Source organism: Chenopodium album, chromosome 2, assembly GCF_948465745.1.
Source record: "Chenopodium album chromosome 2, dcCheAlbu1.1, whole genome shotgun sequence".
Classification (NCBI taxonomy): Eukaryota; Viridiplantae; Streptophyta; class Magnoliopsida; order Caryophyllales; family Amaranthaceae; genus Chenopodium; species Chenopodium album.
Genome location: NC_137835.1, coordinates 6,876,941 through 6,894,584, shown reverse-complemented (window position 1 = coordinate 6,894,584; position 17,644 = coordinate 6,876,941). Strand labels below are relative to the sequence as shown.

The 17,644-nt window shown below is 37.6% G+C and overlaps 3 protein-coding genes across 4 annotated transcripts; 2 read left to right on the top strand and 1 right to left on the bottom strand.

The window, feature by feature from the left end:
• Positions 1 to 29: 29 nt before the first annotated feature.
• On the top strand, positions 30 to 3,077 carry LOC145594740 (cytochrome P450 71AU50-like). 2 transcript variants are annotated; one of them, XM_081651085.1, is made up of 3 exons: positions 30 to 1,582; positions 1,670 to 2,334; positions 2,942 to 3,077. In XM_081651085.1, the coding sequence occupies exons 1-2, from the start codon at positions 650 to 652 to the stop codon at positions 2,312 to 2,314; spliced, it is 1,578 nt and encodes a 525-aa protein (XP_081507211.1). In that variant the 5' UTR covers positions 30 to 649; the 3' UTR covers positions 2,315 to 2,334; positions 2,942 to 3,077. The 2 variants fall into 2 exon arrangements, with proteins under 2 accessions (XP_081507211.1, XP_081507204.1); XM_081651078.1 differs by lacking the exon at positions 2,942 to 3,077 and having other exon boundaries at positions 1,670 to 2,484.
• Positions 3,078 to 3,205: 128 nt separating this feature from the next.
• LOC145594769 (flavonoid 3'-monooxygenase-like) lies at positions 3,206 to 4,779 on the top strand. Its single transcript, XM_081651106.1, has 2 exons — positions 3,206 to 4,323; positions 4,403 to 4,779. The coding sequence occupies exons 1-2, from the start codon at positions 3,379 to 3,381 to the stop codon at positions 4,586 to 4,588; spliced, it is 1,131 nt and encodes a 376-aa protein (XP_081507232.1). The 5' UTR covers positions 3,206 to 3,378; the 3' UTR covers positions 4,589 to 4,779.
• Positions 4,780 to 5,302: 523 nt separating this feature from the next.
• On the bottom strand, positions 5,303 to 17,551 carry LOC145594714 (amine oxidase [copper-containing] gamma 2-like). The gene is made up of 5 exons (XM_081651046.1): positions 16,663 to 17,551; positions 7,287 to 7,975; positions 6,942 to 7,055; positions 6,203 to 6,750; positions 5,303 to 6,103 (listed from the first exon to the last, which is right to left on the bottom strand). Exons 1-5 carry the CDS (start codon positions 17,261 to 17,263, stop codon positions 5,899 to 5,901), a joined length of 2,157 nt encoding a protein of 718 aa, XP_081507172.1. The 5' UTR covers positions 17,264 to 17,551; the 3' UTR covers positions 5,303 to 5,898.
• Positions 17,552 to 17,644: the final 93 nt, after the last annotated feature.

The window sequence follows — 17,644 nt, the reverse complement described above, 5'->3', positions numbered from 1 at the left end:
AGCTTGTTTACTCCGTTACGTTATCTTTTTGTACGTCATTACCCTCCTCCATGATTAGGATCTTCCTAGATGAAGTTTGTTTTTTGTGGCTGTTTCAAGGGTGGTTTTCTTCCCACCACAAATCTACTAGTTGCTATGAAAATTTTGTTCTTTTTATATAAAAATGTCAGCTTTCTTTTCACAGAAAAAGAAACGTACACTTAATAAAAATGTTTGCAGCAAATTTGGTAATGATCTTTCCTTTTAGGCTAGAGTCTGTGTGAACTTTATGCTGCGGCTGTAAATCCAGAACTTATATGTTGCAATCCTAGAATAGATGGTATGATATCATTATATTCAATGATTAGGATCTTCCTAGAATAGATGGCATAATATCATTATCTTCAAGCATTAACCACCACATGTGAAATGCTGGTGGACCCTTATTAGAGCTTTCATTGACTAATACGAAGTACTGATTTTGTTGACACTTTCTGCTGGCTGCTGCAGTCTCTTCTTTGTCGTGTATCATTTCAGGAAATTTGAGGTCCTGATAGCATTCTTCAGGGATTGAATTTTGAGGTCCTCAGTACAAAGCACACTCTCATATATACCTTTAGTTTACGAAGTTTGTCTATGAATTTCTCTTGCTTCATTTTCACATACTAACATGTCGCAGGCAGAATCTAGTCTGTGGTCATTTAGCTGGAATACTAGCAATGAAACCGATGAAACATTTCAAAATATGTTAACCATCATAATCCCTTTGTTATTTATTATTTGGTTCATTTTCTTCATCAAATGGCAAAATAAGAAGAGATTTCCTCTGCCTCCTGGACCGCGTGGCTTGCCTTTAGTCGGATATCTGCCTTTCCTGGACTCGAATCTCCACCAGAGCTTTATAAACTTAGCCAGTATATATGGTCCTATCTTCAAAGTCCAGCTTGGAATGAAAGACTGCATTGTGATCACCTCACCTTCTCTTGTAAAAGAGGTGGTAAGGGATCATGATGTCATTTTTGCTAATCGGGGAGATCCCACTGTTGCTGTCAAGAGTTTTATGCTCGGAACTGATGATATTGCCTTCTCCAATTATGGGCATGAATGGCGAAAGATGAGGAAGCTTTTTGTCAGTGAGATGATGAATAATACGCAGCTCAATGCTAGTTCTTATTTTAGGAAGCGGCATGTGAAGAAAATGATGTATGAAAGTTATAGACAGACTGGTCATGTTGTTGATGTTGGTGAATTAATTTTTTTGACCATTGTCAACTCACTGATGAGCATGATGTGGGGCGATACACTGAAAGGGGGCGAGGTTAATGCTGAGTTTCGAGCTCTCATAACTGAACTAATGGAACACATGGGGGCACCAAATATTTCTGACATGTTTCCTTTCCTTGCTAGGTTTGATTTACAGGGAATAGAGCGTAGAATGAAGATAATCTCTAGTTACTGTGAAACTATATTTGATTCGGCCATAAATCATCACACTAATGAAGAAACTAATAAGCAGAAGGATTTCCTGGGGCACCTCTTGCAGCTAACCGAATTTGATCATCCTACATCACTAACCCTGCCTCAAGTTAAGGCCATGCTTATGGTATTTACCATCTCAAGCTATTTATTTTTTTAAAATTTTCTCGTTCTGTTTTGTATGCTTATATATCTTAACATTATTATTTTGTAGGACACTCTGATTGGGGGAACTGATACAACTGCTTCTATGGTTGAGTGGGCTATGGCAGAGGTGTTGCAACATGTAGAAGTAATGAGGAAAGTCCAAGAAGAATTGACTCAGATTGTGGGATTAAATAGTACAGTTGAAGAGGTTCATTTGCCCAAGTTGAAGTATCTAAATGCAGTTGTGAAAGAGACACTTCGCTTGCACCCACCTCTTGCTCTTCTCGTTCCTCATAGTCCAAGTGAGCTTTCTACTATAGGAGGGTATAGCATACCAAAGGGTGTGCGCGTCTTCCTACATGTATACGCTATTCAGAGGGATCCAAATTTTTGGGAAGATCCATTGCTGTTTAAACCTGAGAGATTTTTAAGTGGGTCTGCTGCTGAGAAAATGGACTACTTAGGCAACTATTTTCAGTATCTTCCATTTGGGTCTGGAAGGAGAATGTGTGCTGGCGTTTCACTTGCAGAGAGGACAGCAATGCTAGTATTGGCTTCACTGCTTCACGCTTTCCAGTGGAAGTTACCTAATGGCTCAGTGGAGGTTGATACATCTGAAAGATTTGGAATCGTCGTGAAAAAAGCAAAGCCTTTGCTGGCTGTCCCAAGTCCTAGACTCTCTAGCTTGGAGCTTTATTCACTTGAATATTAGCTTCTTAAAGAAACTATAAGGTATAGATAAGTAGAATTCTCATGCAATAATGAATAAATTGGTCGGTAATGTGATAGTTGTATCATAGTTACTTTTTTCCGCTTGAATCAAAAAAGTTTGTACATCATTTAGCATGTGTCTCAATAGCAAATGGTTTTACATTTTTATCACATATTTTTCACATGGTTACTTTGCATTTTTTGATAGCTGTAAGAATATATTATAACTCTCCAGTCAAGCTAGAAAAAGAACTGTTATTTATGATCTAATCTTGGGTGTCAGTTTCTGACAATAATCTGTTTAACTACAACGTTTTCTGCTGTATTTTTATTTATCTAATGCAGTCCTGTCTATAGAGAATGTTATGATCTGTTTACTTTCATAGGATGGAACACATTGAGGCTTGATTTTGATTAGTTAAGCATACTTGAAAGAGAAAAAAAAAATTAAAAAAATGCTGCATCTATGTGGCAGCAGTAATACTCCTTCCATCCTGTATCAGTAGACAAAGAAGACTATTAACTTCGAGCTGGAAATTCTTTTTTGGTACATGCTACCTCTAGATTGAAGAAGGGGTTATTATTAGTTTATGATTCATACTTATTTCATGTATTATTTTGTTTTCAGGTTGAGACCAGATCATATAATCCATCCAATAACCTCTGGTAACGATTTTTCCTTAGGCTAGTGCCTATACGAGCTTCTTGCACCCGTAAATCCTGATCTACTTATGTGTTGAGAATATAGAATATCTAGCTTTATATCATTTCTCAGCAACTTATAGTATCTTCAAGCATTACCCACCACATATGATATGTTGGTGGACCATTTCTAGAGCTTTCAATGACATTTACAGAGTACTTATTTTGTTGAGACTTCCTGCTGCAAATTAGCCGGTTATTTTTATCATATTTGCTATGTGCAGTTCTAATTTCTTCAGAAATTTTTGTGGTCCTAAAAAAAATGCACAGTCCCATATATATCTCTAGCGTTTAGCTTAAGGAGTTTCATTCCAGCACCTTAACTCCTTTCTACAAATATCTCTTGCTTCATTTTCACATATTATGTCAAAAGCAGAAACCCGTCTGTGGCCATTTTGGTTGAATTCTAGCAATAGAACCAATGAAAATTGGCTAAATATCTTCACCATCATAGTCCCTTTGTTCTTTGTTTCTTGGCTCATTTTCTCCATCAAGAGGCAGAGTAAGAAGAAACTTCCTCAGCCTCCTGGACCGCGTGGCTTGCCTTTAGTCGGATATCTACCTTTTCTGGACTCGAACCTCCACCATAGCTTCATAAACTTAGCCAGTATATATGGTCCTATCTTCAAAGTCCAGCTTGGAATGAAAGACTGCATTGTAGTCACCTCACCTTCTCTAATAAAAGAGGTGCTAAAGGACAAAGATGTCATCTTTGCTAATCGCGGAGATCCCATTGTTGTTGCAAGGAGTATATACTTTGGGAGTATGGATATTGGATTCTCCGATTATGGACGTGAATGGAGAAAGATGAGGAAGATTTTTGTTGGAGAGATGATGAGTAATGCTCGCCTTGATGCGAGTTTTGATCTCAGGAAGCAGCATGTGAAGAAAATGATGTATGAAATTTATAGAAAGGCTGGTCAGCAAGTTGATATAGGTGAATTAACTTTTGTAACCATTGTCAGTTCAGTAATGAGGATGTTATGGGGAGATACACTAACAAGGGATGAGGGTATTGCTTGTAATGCTGAATTTCGCGCTCTGACGAATGAACTACTGGAACTTATAGCAGCACCAAATATTTCAGACCTGTTTCCTTTCCTTGCTAGGTTTGATTTACAGGGAATAGAGCGCAGAGTGAGGATGATCTCTAGTCGCTGTGAAGCTATGTTTGATTCAGCGATAAATCATCACAATAGGGGAGAAACTAATAAGCAGAAGGATTTCCTGGGGCATCTCTTGCAGCTAACCAAAATTGAAGATCCTGCAACATCACTAACCTTGCCTCAAGTTAAGGCCATGCTTATGGTATTTACAATCTCCAGCTTCTATTTATTTTCTTTCAAATGTTCTGTTTGTTTTTATATATCTTTACATGATTTTGTAGGACACTCTGATTGGGGGGTCCGATACAACTGTTGCTATGGTTGAGTGGACTATGGCAGAGGTGTTGCAACATGCGCAAGTAATGAGAAAAGTCCAAGAGGAATTGGCTGAGATTGTAAAGATTAGCTTGCTTGCTATCCCGAGCCTCAGACTCTCTAGCTTGGAGCTTTATTTTTGTAAAGATTAGCATTTTGAATAAACTACAAAGCATAGTGAAGAAAAAAGTCTTATACAATTATGAATAATTCTGTAGGCAATGTGATGTTTTGTATTTTAGTTACCTTTTTCGCTTGAATCACAGTGTGCACATCATTTAGCCCGAGTCTCAATAACAGACAATATTTACAGTTATTTTATTGTTATATTGTATTTACTTTATATTTGTAGAGAAGATTACTTGCTTTTTAATTAGGCGCAATCATTTTTTTTTTTTTTTTTTTTTTAACTAAATAAGTTTATCTGGCATGCTTAAACAAGTAATTAATTTTAGCAGAAACCAATGGCTCAGATACAGTAAGAAGGCAATGATATCTGAATGTTTCTTTCAAAATCATGTGTGGCTTCTTAGCCACCCATTTACGAGAACAAAATTGTTTTGTAAGTCACTGTCTTTGCTAGTCAGTATTCAGCTTGCCCTGCTATTTGAGACTGGTTTTAAGTTTATTTGTGTTTTTCCTGCTGTCCAGACATTATTTTTTACTGCCTGCAATTGTAATCAGAGGCAGGCCAGGCAGCAGATATTTTTAAATCTCGTGATCGTGATTGATGATCGATAGATATATGAGTGAATTTTGTTATATGATGATAACTTTGGGTTCTTTTTTACATTGACTGGGTGTATACTCTTCCTCACCATATATTTTTCCAGTAAAAACATTGCTCTACTGCTTAAGAACTCGTGTCAGATGTAACACTGCATTTTGGACCTAAATAATGAAAAAAAATTCATTACATAATCGAGTCTTACACTTTGAACACAAATCTCTCCGGCACAAGTACCTGAGTATGAGCACCTAGGAGTATTGAAGTTTAACTTAGATTTTCACCTGATCTGTATTATATGCCTCGATATTCAGAATCAACAGCCAACAGAATCCTGTCTGCAGGGCTGTTATTTACAATATTTCTATAACAGTATAGCATAATTCATCATAAATTTAGTGTGTTCTTCCTGTATTGTTCAGAAACCACAGTGCTTCAGATGACTGATAAACATCATAAAAATGTTGGCCTCTCATTTTCAAAGATCTATTTTAACACCGGTAGTTTAAGGTTAATCTAATTATTTGTGTTTGTGAAATTGAGCACTGGTAATGCATATCTCAATCTGATGTAAAGATTTAAAACTGGTTTCTGAAACTTGCACATTGAGATGCTTAGCTCAGTGTTGGAACCAAAAGGAAAATATAAACAAACCATAAGACTAGCAGGGAAGCGTATTTTACATGTTGCATGATTATACAACATGTAACATACAGGCTCAGGAATAATGGCCTTTCAAGAAGTTGCTTGGCAAACTGGAAGATCCTTTTCAAAGTTCGGCGGGATTCCAAGGATGGGATTTCTTTCAAAAAAATTGACAGGCTTCAAAGAAAAGCTTGAAGAGACTGTTGGCATGATTGGGAAGTCTTCTTGACACGGTATATGATGGAACCCTAAGGTGTACCACAGCACAATATCCTTGTTCTCTATTTCCCTATCCCTGCAAAATAAAATGCCATCCTTTCTAAGACTCTAAAAATAGTGCATTGTAGATGAACTTGCACATTTACTCCATTTACAAAGGCTGACAGATTATTACCTTTCAGACCAGGTAGCAAGGGTGTCTTCGCCATGGCTTTGGTAAACAAACAACCCACCAGCCCACTCTTCGCTTCTGTTATATGGAGTGACCCATATTTGGTTGTTGGTAAATGCTCCTCTCCTTTGGGGTGGATCGTCAAGATCAAGTAGGCTAGCTGCGGTGCCAGCAGGGACTACTTTATACCCAACAGGGTTCCCTACTCGGGTCTTTTTACTTGGATTAATCACATGAAATTCAGATGGGTCGTAAAGCTTGAGCTTGATTTGTGCATCTTTCTCAGTCTTGGCAATACTCCTTGTGGCTTTCAAGTAGCTCTTCCTAGGTGACTCCTCAGGGGAGGTTTGTTGCCTTTGTAAGTTCACTTTTACAAACGAATTGTCCGATCCATCTACATCCATGTCAAGATAGAATGTGATGTAATGGTCATGGATAACACCAATGACATTTTCAGATAATAATGTCCCATAGAGGCCTTCTTGATCCGAGACTTGATCCAAGTTCGTGTATGGTGTGCCTTTGACCATCAATATGCCACTTAATCCTACCTGCAATAAACATTTGCATCATACTAAAATATGATCGCTTCAACCTAATCTATTCTATCATAACTTGCTAGTACTTTGATTAACTTAGTATACATATGCTCCAAAAATTTGATGTGTAAGTTTAACTAGTAACATGATAACTGTCCAAACAGAAAGAATGCAGGGATGCTATAAGATGCAAAAATACAAACCTTAATGTTGATAAGTCCATCATTTTGAAATTCCCAGTCCACAATATAATCATAGTTTGCTACTGATGCTGCCATTCGAACAACTAAGGTCACCTTTGGCCTTGCCTCGCAGATCTGCATGAAATCATGTAAGCAGACGATATAAGATAATAATGTGATCTTCGCGCCTTCAAGTTTAAGGCCACATGGTAAAAAGATTTATTTACTATGACTATATGAGTACATAACAACTTAAGACTTTAAAGACACAAAATAAGCAACATGTTTCACTGTTAGTGCTTAGCATTTTATCATTTATGTACAAACACAACCTTATATTTCGTAGATTTCTAACATAACAGTTACCTCCATGCCTGTAATCGGACTTTCAGAATGACGCCACCCAATATCACCAGCATAACTCTCAAACACACAAACCATATTTGATCTAACATATGGCCTTCCATCACCAGCAGCAAACACACCATCCATATAATATGCATTCCTTGGACAATCATTGAGCGGGTCAAGAGGCATCGCGGTTAACCCAAACCCGTATTCACCCGCATCCATATAAGTCTTAAAATACCATGCATCACTAGGATCCATATAAGGAACAAACAACTCTGAAGTCATCCCTTTGTACATGACATTTCTTAACTCCCCTGTATCCGGGTCTCGGAACATGGCCCGTGATACAATCACCCCGGCTCGTGGGTCGGGTTTAAGGTGAAATTCCCAATTAGCCCATTTGATCATGTGTCCATTCTCTACAGTAAAGCTTGGGCCTTTGGGCTGCTCAATGGATATTGGGTTGATGGGCTTGATTTTATGGTGGATGTTCTTTTGGGCCGAAAAGCGGTACTCTGTGTTGGCTGCTTGAGGAATGGGTATGTCCCTTCCATTATCAGAAATTTCCAAGACTTGATTAGAGTCCATATCAACAATTACAGTAAGCCCTTCAATGGGCCTCATGTAGAAATTAGTAGTCTCTTCCAAGGAATAGCATTGAATTTTAATCAACCTCCTCTTTTCTTCTTTCTTACCATACCATCCTGCAACAAAGATTAAAATCATTCCGATGTCCCTTTTATGAAAGTTGTACATGTTGCAATTCTAGTACTATTGATATCATGGCCACCATTTCATATACTCGCTTTGTCTAGAATCAATAATCACACACTTTATTTTGTTTTATCACGTCTCAAACAGATTCGCTTTAGTTGCCATTTTAGGTACATAACTACATATGGACTAATGGAGGAGTAAATTTACATGGCAACTTTAATCCCATTTTTTGTATAATTATTCATTATTTAAATGAATTCCCTCTCATCTAAAGTACGATTGTTTTTTTTTTTCTTTTGCTTGTACATACATAAGGAATAAGATATGGATTGAATTTAAATTATACAATTAGATCGTATTATAATTAGAACTGTCAAATGTTGACCCGACCCGACATACTGACTCAAACCCGATTATTAACCAACCCATCTGAACCCCCAAAAATAGTGACCCAAACCTGACCTGAAACCAACCATAGACCCGAGTTGACCCGAGTATGTGAGGCTCGAACCCGAACATGAACTGACTTGGAGATGACCCGACCCGAATGTAACCCGTAAATTATTGACCTGAACTGAACCTGACTTGAACCAGAATTGACCCAAACCCGTTTTAACCCATCAAAACCCGAATTAAGCCCGACTTGTTACTAACCTGACCTGAATTCAACCCAACCTGAATTTAACCCGACCTGTTACAAACCCGACCTAAAATCAACCCGGCTTATTATTGACCTGACCCAAATTCAACCCGACTTGTTATTGACCCGACTCGAATTTTACCAGACCTATTACTAACCCGACCCAAAAATTCAACCCGATCTGTTACTAACCCGACTCGAAATCAACACGACTTATTATTGACTCGACCTAAATTCAACCCAAATTGTTCCCGACCTGATTTCAAATCACCTTTAATGCAATTAGACCACCTTAAATATTATTGTTGATCAAAGCATTTTTTCTAGGGAGACCAAGTCGGTCCATGCCAGAAAAAGAAAGGAGCATCATCCTCAAATTTAAGAGTTAAATATGGTATATATTGGTTGTATGGTCAAAGGAGATAAGTATCTTCCTAAATTATAAATTATAGTTCCCTAGTATATTGCCATATATATTATAGGCAAACAAAATAATTACCTTGATAAAAACGATAATTATCTATTTATAGTTAATAGAACCCGAATATGACCTGACTTGGAAATGACCCGACCTGATTGCAACCTGAAAATTATTTGACTTGAATATAACCCGACTTGACTCCGAGAATGACCCGACTTGGAAATGACCCAACCTGATTAAAACCCGCAAATTATTGACTTAAACCGAACCCGACTTGAACCCGATGAGAATGACCCGACTTGAAAATGACCTGACCTGATTATAACCCGCAAATCATTAACTTGAACCGAACCCGACTCAAACCCGAGAATGACCCAACCAGATTCTAACCTGCAAATTATTAACTTGAACCGAACCCGACTCGAACCCGAGAATGACCCCCTGATAACCCGAAAATTATTGACTTGATCCGAACTCGACTCAAACACGAGAATTACCCTACCGTTTTACCTTGTGAAAACCCGAATTAAACCCGATCTATTGTTCACCCAACCCAAATGTAATCCGACCTGTTATTAACACAACCTAAACCCGACAAGAACCCGATAAGAAATATGACCGTGACCCGACTCAAGCATAACCCAACCCAAACCCGACCCGCATAGGTTATGGAATTAATCCGAATTCTCCCGCCCCGAGTTGATAGCTCTACCCGAAATCTTTAAAATTTCTCAAAAAGCGTGGATATTAACCTTCAATTTGCCTTTACACGGTCAATTTACCAATTTACAACTTGCACCGATTTCATTAACTCAAGCCTACCACGAACTTTTATGACAACAAATAATGATCATTTATGGTTCCAAACATCATTAATCAACCTCCTCTTTTCTTCTTTCTTACCATACCATCCTGCAACAAAGATTAAAATCATTCCGATGTCCCTTTTATGAAAGTTGTACATGTTGCAATTCTAGTACTATTGATATCATGGCCACCATATCATACACTCGCTTTGTCTAGAATCAATAATCACGCACACTTTATTTTGTTTTATCACGTCTCAAACAGATTGTAACCTTTTTATAGTAGCCATTTTAGGTACATAACTACATATGGACTAATGGAGTAGAGCTGTGGAGTAAATTTACATAGCAACTTTAATCCCATTTTTTGTATACTTATTCATTAGTTAAATGAATTCCCTCTCATCTAAAGTACGATTGTTTTTTTTTTCTTTTGCTTGTACACACATAAGGAATAAGATATGGATTGTATTAAAATTATACAATAAGATCGTATTATAATTAGAGCTGTCAAAAGTTGACCCAACCCGAAATACCGACTCAAACCCAATTATTAACCAACCCATCTGAACCAGAAAAAATGGTGACCCAAACCCGACATGAAACCAACCCTAGACCCGAGTTGACTCGAGTATGTGAGACCCGAACCCGAACATGAACTGACTTGGAGATGACCCGATCCAAATGTAACCCGTAAATTATTGACCTGAACCGAACCTGACTTGAACCAAAATTGACCCATACCCGTTTTAACCCGTCAAAAACCCGAATTTAATCCGACTTGTTACTAACCTGACCTGAATTCAACCCGACCCGAATTTAACCCAACCTGTTACAAACCCGAGCTGAAATCAACCCGACTTGTTATTGACCTGACCCAAATTCAACCCGACTTGTTATTGACCCGACCCGAATTTTTAAGAATTTTACCAAACCTATTACTAACTAGACCCAAAAATTCAACCCAATCTGTTACTAACCCGACTCGAAATCAACACGACTTGTTATTAATCCGACCTAAATTCAACCCAAATTGCATTGTTCCTGACCCGACTTCAAATCACCTTAAATGCAATTTAGACCACCTTATAGGTTATGACCCGACTCAAGCAAGACCCAACCCAAACCCGACCCGCATAGGTTATGGAATTAATTTGAATAGACCGAGTTGACAGCTCTACCCGAAACCTTTAAAAGTTCTCAAAAAGGGTGGATATTAGCCTTCAATTTTGGAATTTTTTGACCTTTTTTCACCCGAAAATAAAAATTGCCGAAATGTTTACCATGATCCCATACCATCCAGGAGTCCAATTGGTTGGGTGGAACCATCCAATTTGCCTTAAAAGACCAATTTACCGGTTTACAACTTGCACCGATTTCATTAACTCAAGCTTACCACGAACATTTGTGAAAACATATAATGATCATATATGGATCAAAACGGCATTATATGAGCCCGAGATGTATCCCCTAAAATCTCAATGATTTTCGACACCGGGCCCCGAAACATTCGAAATTTCTCAAAAAAACATGGATATTAGCCTTTAATTTTGGAATTTTTTGACTTTTTTCGCCGGTATATAAAAATTGCCGAAATGTTTACCATGGTCCCAAATACCCTCCGGGAGTCTAATTAGGTGGGTGTTACCATCCAATTTGCCTTTAAACGACCAATTACTGGTTTATAACTTACACCGATATCATTAATTCAAGCCTACCACGAACATTTATGACAACAAATAATAATCATATATGGTTCCAAACGACATTATATGACCCCAAGATGTATTTCCTAGAATTTCAAGACTTTTCGACACCGAGCCCCAAAAACTTCTAAAATTATCAAAAAGCGTGGATAATAGCCTTCAATTTTTGAATTTTTTGACTTTTTTTCGCTCGAAAATAAAAATTGCCGAAATGTTTACCATGGTCTCTAATATCCTTCGGGAGTCCAATTCGGTGGGTGGAACCATCCAATTAGCCTTTAAACGACCAATTTACCATTTACAACTTGCGCCGATTTCATTAACTCCAGCCTACCACAAACATTTATGACAACATATAATGATCATACATGGTTCCAAACGGCATTATATGACCCCGAGATGTATCCCCTAAATTCTAAAGGCTTTACGACACCGGGCTCCAAAAATTTCTCAAAAAGTGTGGATATTAGCCTTCAATTTTGGGATTTTTTTTTTCTTTTCTTCGCCCGAAAATAAAAATTGCCGAAATGTTTACCATGGTCCCTAATACCCTCTGGGAGTCCAATTGGGTGGGTGAAACCATCATATTTGCCTTTAAACATCCAATTTACCGATTTACAACTTGTACTAGTTTAATTAACTCAAGCCTACTATGAACATTTATGACAACATATAATGATCATATATGGTTCCAAACGGCATCATATGACCTAGGGATTTATTCCCTAAAATCTCAAAAAATTTCGACACAGGGCCTCGAAACATCCCAAATTTCTCAAAAAGCGTGGATATTAGCTTTAAATTTTGGAATTTTTTTACTTTTTTCGCACAGAAATTAAAAATTGCCGAAATGTTTACCATGTCCTTAATACCCGCAGGGAGTCCAATTGGGTAGGTGGAATCATCCAATTTGCCTTTAAAAGACCAATTTACCGGTTTACAACTTGCACCAATTTCATTAAGTCAAGCCTACCACGAACATTTATAACAACAAATAATGATCATATATGGTTCCAAACGGTATTATATGACCCCGATATATATCCCCTATAATTTCAACACTTTTCGACACCGGGCTCCGAAACCTCCAAAATTTCTCAAAAAGTGTGGATATTAACATTCAAATTTGGAATTTTTTGACTTTTTTTTGCCCGGAAATAAAAATTGTCGAAATGTTAACCATGGTCCCTAATATCTTCTGGGAGTCCAATTGGTTGGGTGGAACCATCCAATTTGCCTTTAAACGGCCAATTTAACGATTTATAACTTGCACCGGTTTTATCAATTCAAGCCTACCACGAACATTTATGACAACATATAATGATTATATATGGTTCCAAATGGAATTATATGACTCCGAGATGTATCCCTAAAATCTCAAGCTTTTTTGATACCGGGCCCGAAACCTCCAAAATATCTCAAAAAGCGTGGATATTAGCCTTTAAGTTTGGAATTTTTTGACTTTTTTTTGCCCGGAAATAAAAATTGTCGAAATGTTTACCATGGTCCCTAACACCCTCTGGGAGACTAATTGGGTGGGTGGAACCATCTAATTTGCCTTTAAACGGCCAATTTACCAATTTACAACTTGTACCGATTTCATTAATTCAAACCTACCACGAACATTTATGACAACATATAATGATCGTAAATGGTTCCAAACGGAATTATATGACCCCGAGATGTATCTCCTAAAATCTCAAACCTTTTCAACACCTGGCCCAGAAACCCCAAAAATTTCTCAAAAAGCGTGGATATTAGGCTTTAACTTTGGAAAATTTTGAGTTTTTTTCGCGCGAAAATAAAAATTTCCGAAATATTTACCATGATCCCTAATACCCGCCGAGAGTCCAATTGGGTGGGTGGAACCATTCAATTTTCCTTTAAACGGCCAATTTACCAGTTTACAACTTGCATTGATTTCATTAACTCAAGCCTACCATGAATATTTATGACAACATATAATGATCATATGCGGTTCCAAACAACATTTTATGACCCCCGAGATGTATCCCCTAATTCTTAAGGCTTTTCGACACTGGGTCCCTAAACATCCATAATTACTCAAAAAGCATGGATATATTAACCTTCAATTTTGGAATTTTTTGACTTTTTTTTCGCCCGGAAATAAAAAATTTCCAAAATGTTTACCATGGTTACTAATACCCTCCGGGCGTACAATTGGGTCGGTGGAACTATCTAATTTGCATTTAAACGACCAATTTACCGGTTTACAACTTGCGCTGATTTCATTAGCGCAAGCCTACCACGAACATTTATGACAACATATAATGGTCATATATGGTTCCAAACTTCATTATATGACCTCGATATGTATTACCTACAATTTCAATAATTTTCGACACCGGACCCTGAAACCTCCAAAATTTCGCAAAATGCGTGGATGGATATTGGACTTCAATTTTGGAATTTTTTAACTATTTTTCGCCGAAAATAAAAATTGCCGAAATGTTTACCATGGTCACTAATGTGCTCCTAGAGTCCAATTGGGTGGGTGGAACCATCCAATTTGCCTTTAAACGGTCAATTTACCGATTTACAACTTGCACCAATTTCATCAACTCAAGCCTACCACAAACATTTATGGCAACATATAATGATCATATACGTTTCCAACCGGCATTATATGAACCCGAGATGTAATCCCTAAAATCTCAAGGTTTTTCGACACCGTACCCAACCTCAAAAATTTCTCAAAAAGTGTGGATATTAGCCTTCAATTTTGGAATTTTTTGACTTTTTTTCGCCCGAAAATAAAAATTCCGATCCAAAAATACTTACCATGGTTCCTAATAACCTCTAGTAGTTCAATTTGGTGGGTGGAACCATCCAATTTGCATTTAAACGTCCAATTTACCGGTTTACAACTTGCACTATTTTCATTAATTCAAGCCTACCACGAACATTTATGACAACATATAATGGTCATTTATGGTTTCAAACGTCATTATATGACCTCGAGATGTATCTAATTAAATCTCATTTCTTTTCGACACCTGGCCCCGAAACCTTAGAAATTTCTCAAAAACAGTGAATATTAGCCTTTAATTTAGGAATTTTTTTGGCTTTTTTTGCCCGGAAATAAAAATTGCCTAAATGTTTACCATGTCCCTAATACCACACCCAACTGACTCAGCCAAGAGAGAGCCCATGGCAACCATGCAATCTCTGTCCTGAAATAGGATCAAAAGGATCTATCCCTCCGGGAGTCCAATTGGGTTGGTGGAACCATCCAATTTGCCTTTAAACAACCAATTTAATTGCCGGTTTACAACTTGCAAAGATTTCATTAACTCAAGCCTACTACGAGCATTTATGACAACATATTTTTTCTACACCTGGCCCCGAAACCTCCAAAATTTCTCAAAAAGCGTGTATAATGCCTTCAATTTTGAAATTTTTGAATTTTTTTTCGCCCGGAAATAAAAATTGCCGAAATGTTTACCATGGTCCCAAATCTCTCCGAGAATCCAATTGGGTGGGTGGAACCATCCAATTTGCCTTTAAACGACCAATTTACCGGTTTACAACTTGTACCAATTTCATTAATTCAAGCCTACCACGAATATTTATGAAAACAAATAATGATCATATATGGTTTCATACGACAATATATGACCCCGAGATGTATTCCCTAGAATTTCAAGACTTTTCGATACCGGGACCCAAAAGCTCAAAAATTTCTTAAAAAGCGTGGATATTAGCCTTTGAATTTTGGAATTTTTTTTACTTTTTTTCACCCGGAGATAAAAATTTCCGAAATGTTTACCATGGTCCCTAATACCCTCCGGGAGTCCAATTGGGTGTGTGGAATCATTCAATTTGCTTTTAAACGGCCAATTTACCGGTTTACAACTTGCAACGATTTACCAGTTTACAACGGCCAATTTAATTAACTTGCACCGAACCCGACTTGAAACGAAATTGACTCAAACCCGTTTAATCCTTCAAAACTCGAATTTAACCCGACTTGTTACTAATTAACCTGACCTGAATTCAACCCGACCCGTTCCTAACCCGACCCGAATTTAACCCAATCTGTTACAAAATCGACCCGAAATCAACCGACTTGTTATTGACCTGACCCAAATTCAACACGACTTGTTATTGACCCGACCCAAATTTTACCATACTTATTACTTACCTAACCAAAAAATTCAACTCAATCTGTTACTAACACGACTTGTTATTGACTTGACCTAAATTCAACCCAAATTGTTCTTGACCCGATTTCAAATCACCTTAAATGCAATTTAGACCACCTTATTATTATTGTTGATCAAAGCATTTTGTTTAGGGAGACCAAGTTGGTCCAGGCAAGCAAAAGAAAGGAGCATTATCATCAAATTTAAGAGTTAAATATAGTATATATTTGTTGTATGATCAAAGGAGATAATTATCTTCCTAAATTATAAACTATAATTCCCTAGTATATTGCCATATATATTATAGTCAAAGGAAATAATTAGCTTGATAAAAATGATAATTATCTATTTATAGTTAGTTGAACCCGAATATGACCTGACTTGGAAATGACCCGACCTGATTATAACCTGCAAATATTGACTTGAACATAACCCGACTTGAATCCGAGAATGACCTGACTTGGAAATGACCCAACCTGATTATAACCCGCAAATTATTGACTTGAAAATGACCCGACCCGATTATAATCCGCAAATTATTGACTTGAACCAAACCTGACTCAAACCCGAGAATAACCCGACCTGATTCTAACACGCAAATTATTGACTTGAACCAAACCCGACTCGTTCCCGAGAATTACCCTAACCCGTTTTAACCCGAATTAAACCTGACCCAAATCCGATATGAAGTATGACCCGACATTACCCGACTCAAGCATGACCCAATCCAAACCCGACCCGTGTAGGTTATAGAATTAATCTGAATTGACCTGACCCGAGTTGACCCGACCCAAACCCGACCCGTTTAGCCGAATTGACATCTCTATAATATTAAAATGTATTCATAATAACGCATAGATAATCTTGTACTAAAAACTGTTAAAGAAAAGTGAAGATTATTATAAGAGACTATAAAGAATTAAGAAGGATAATACCAGTAGAAATGGGCAAGCAAGCTAAGTCCTTCAGATCAACCCCACGCGCCACCACCGTCCGATTAAACTCCTTACTCCCGAACGGTGTTAATGTCGCCGTATTCATGTCTTCAATAGTCATAGTCGGGTAGCCAGACCTTTCACCAACATCAACAAACTCAACCCGACCCGAACCCAAGTCAACAATCATCACGTGTGTCCCTCCATCCACTCGTGCTATAACAGAAGCCTTTCTAGGAGGAAGAGAATCCCCTTCCTTCCATCTCATGACAAGTGGCTTCGGCGGCTCCTCTAAGACAACTGAGTGAAGTGCGTAGCTCTTAGCTGCCTTAAAGAGCGCGTGTGAGATGACAATGGATCGGACACGGTTCATCTCCTGGACCGTAAGTGGGTCCAGGGGATGTCGTGCCACGTCCGACACATGGACATGGCGAGTGAGCTTACGTGGTGGCGGCTGAAGTTCTAGTTCAGCCGCCGCCTTGTTAACATAATGGAAATTCTTAGACGAAGGAAGGTCGGAATTTCTAACAAATATGAAAATAAAAAGAATGAAAGTTACAATTAGAAGTGAAAGCAAACGTAGGAACTTTTTTCCTTCCATTGTTTTTAGGTGATATTTGAGTAGGACGAGTGAGTGAAGTGGATGAAAAGAGTGTAGTAGTAAGAGTGATAAATAAGAGTAATAACACTAGTAAGGAAGGACACTTGTTTAAGCAAGAATCTAAGGTTGTTTTTATTGTTGCCGTAGTATAATAGGATACCACTAAGATTCAAAATAACGAAATTATAAAAGTACAAAAAATAAATGAAAAATAAAATGAAAATATAATCCATTGTTCGTATTCTATGATTGAAGATAAAGAAGGGAGGAAATATTTGGATTCCAAAAGATTCCTTTGTTGTGATGTGGGACGTCAGAAGTGTTAATCCAATAGATGGATTACTCGTTTAATGAAATAAATCATAGGTTATATTATAACAT

Coding starts and splice junctions, on each gene's coding strand:
- LOC145594769 (XM_081651106.1), top strand. CDS start 3,379: ATGTCAAAAGCAGAAACCCGTCTGTGGCCATTTTGGTTGAATTCTAGC. Junction 4,324..4,402: donor AAGTTAAGGCCATGCTTATG/GTATTTACAATC, acceptor ATGATTTTGTAG/GACACTCTGATTGGGGGGTC.
- LOC145594740 (XM_081651085.1), top strand. CDS start 650: ATGTCGCAGGCAGAATCTAGTCTGTGGTCATTTAGCTGGAATACTAGC. Junction 1,583..1,669: donor AAGTTAAGGCCATGCTTATG/GTATTTACCATC, acceptor ATTATTTTGTAG/GACACTCTGATTGGGGGAAC.
- LOC145594714 (XM_081651046.1), bottom strand. CDS start 17,263: ATGGAAGGAAAAAAGTTCCTACGTTTGCTTTCACTTCTAATTGTAACT. Junction 7,056..7,286: donor GTCCGATTACAGGCATGGAG/GTAACTGTTATG, acceptor GATTTCATGCAG/ATCTGCGAGGCAAGGCCAAA. Junction 6,751..6,941: donor ATGGACTTATCAACATTAAG/GTTTGTATTTTT, acceptor TGTTTATTGCAG/GTAGGATTAAGTGGCATATT.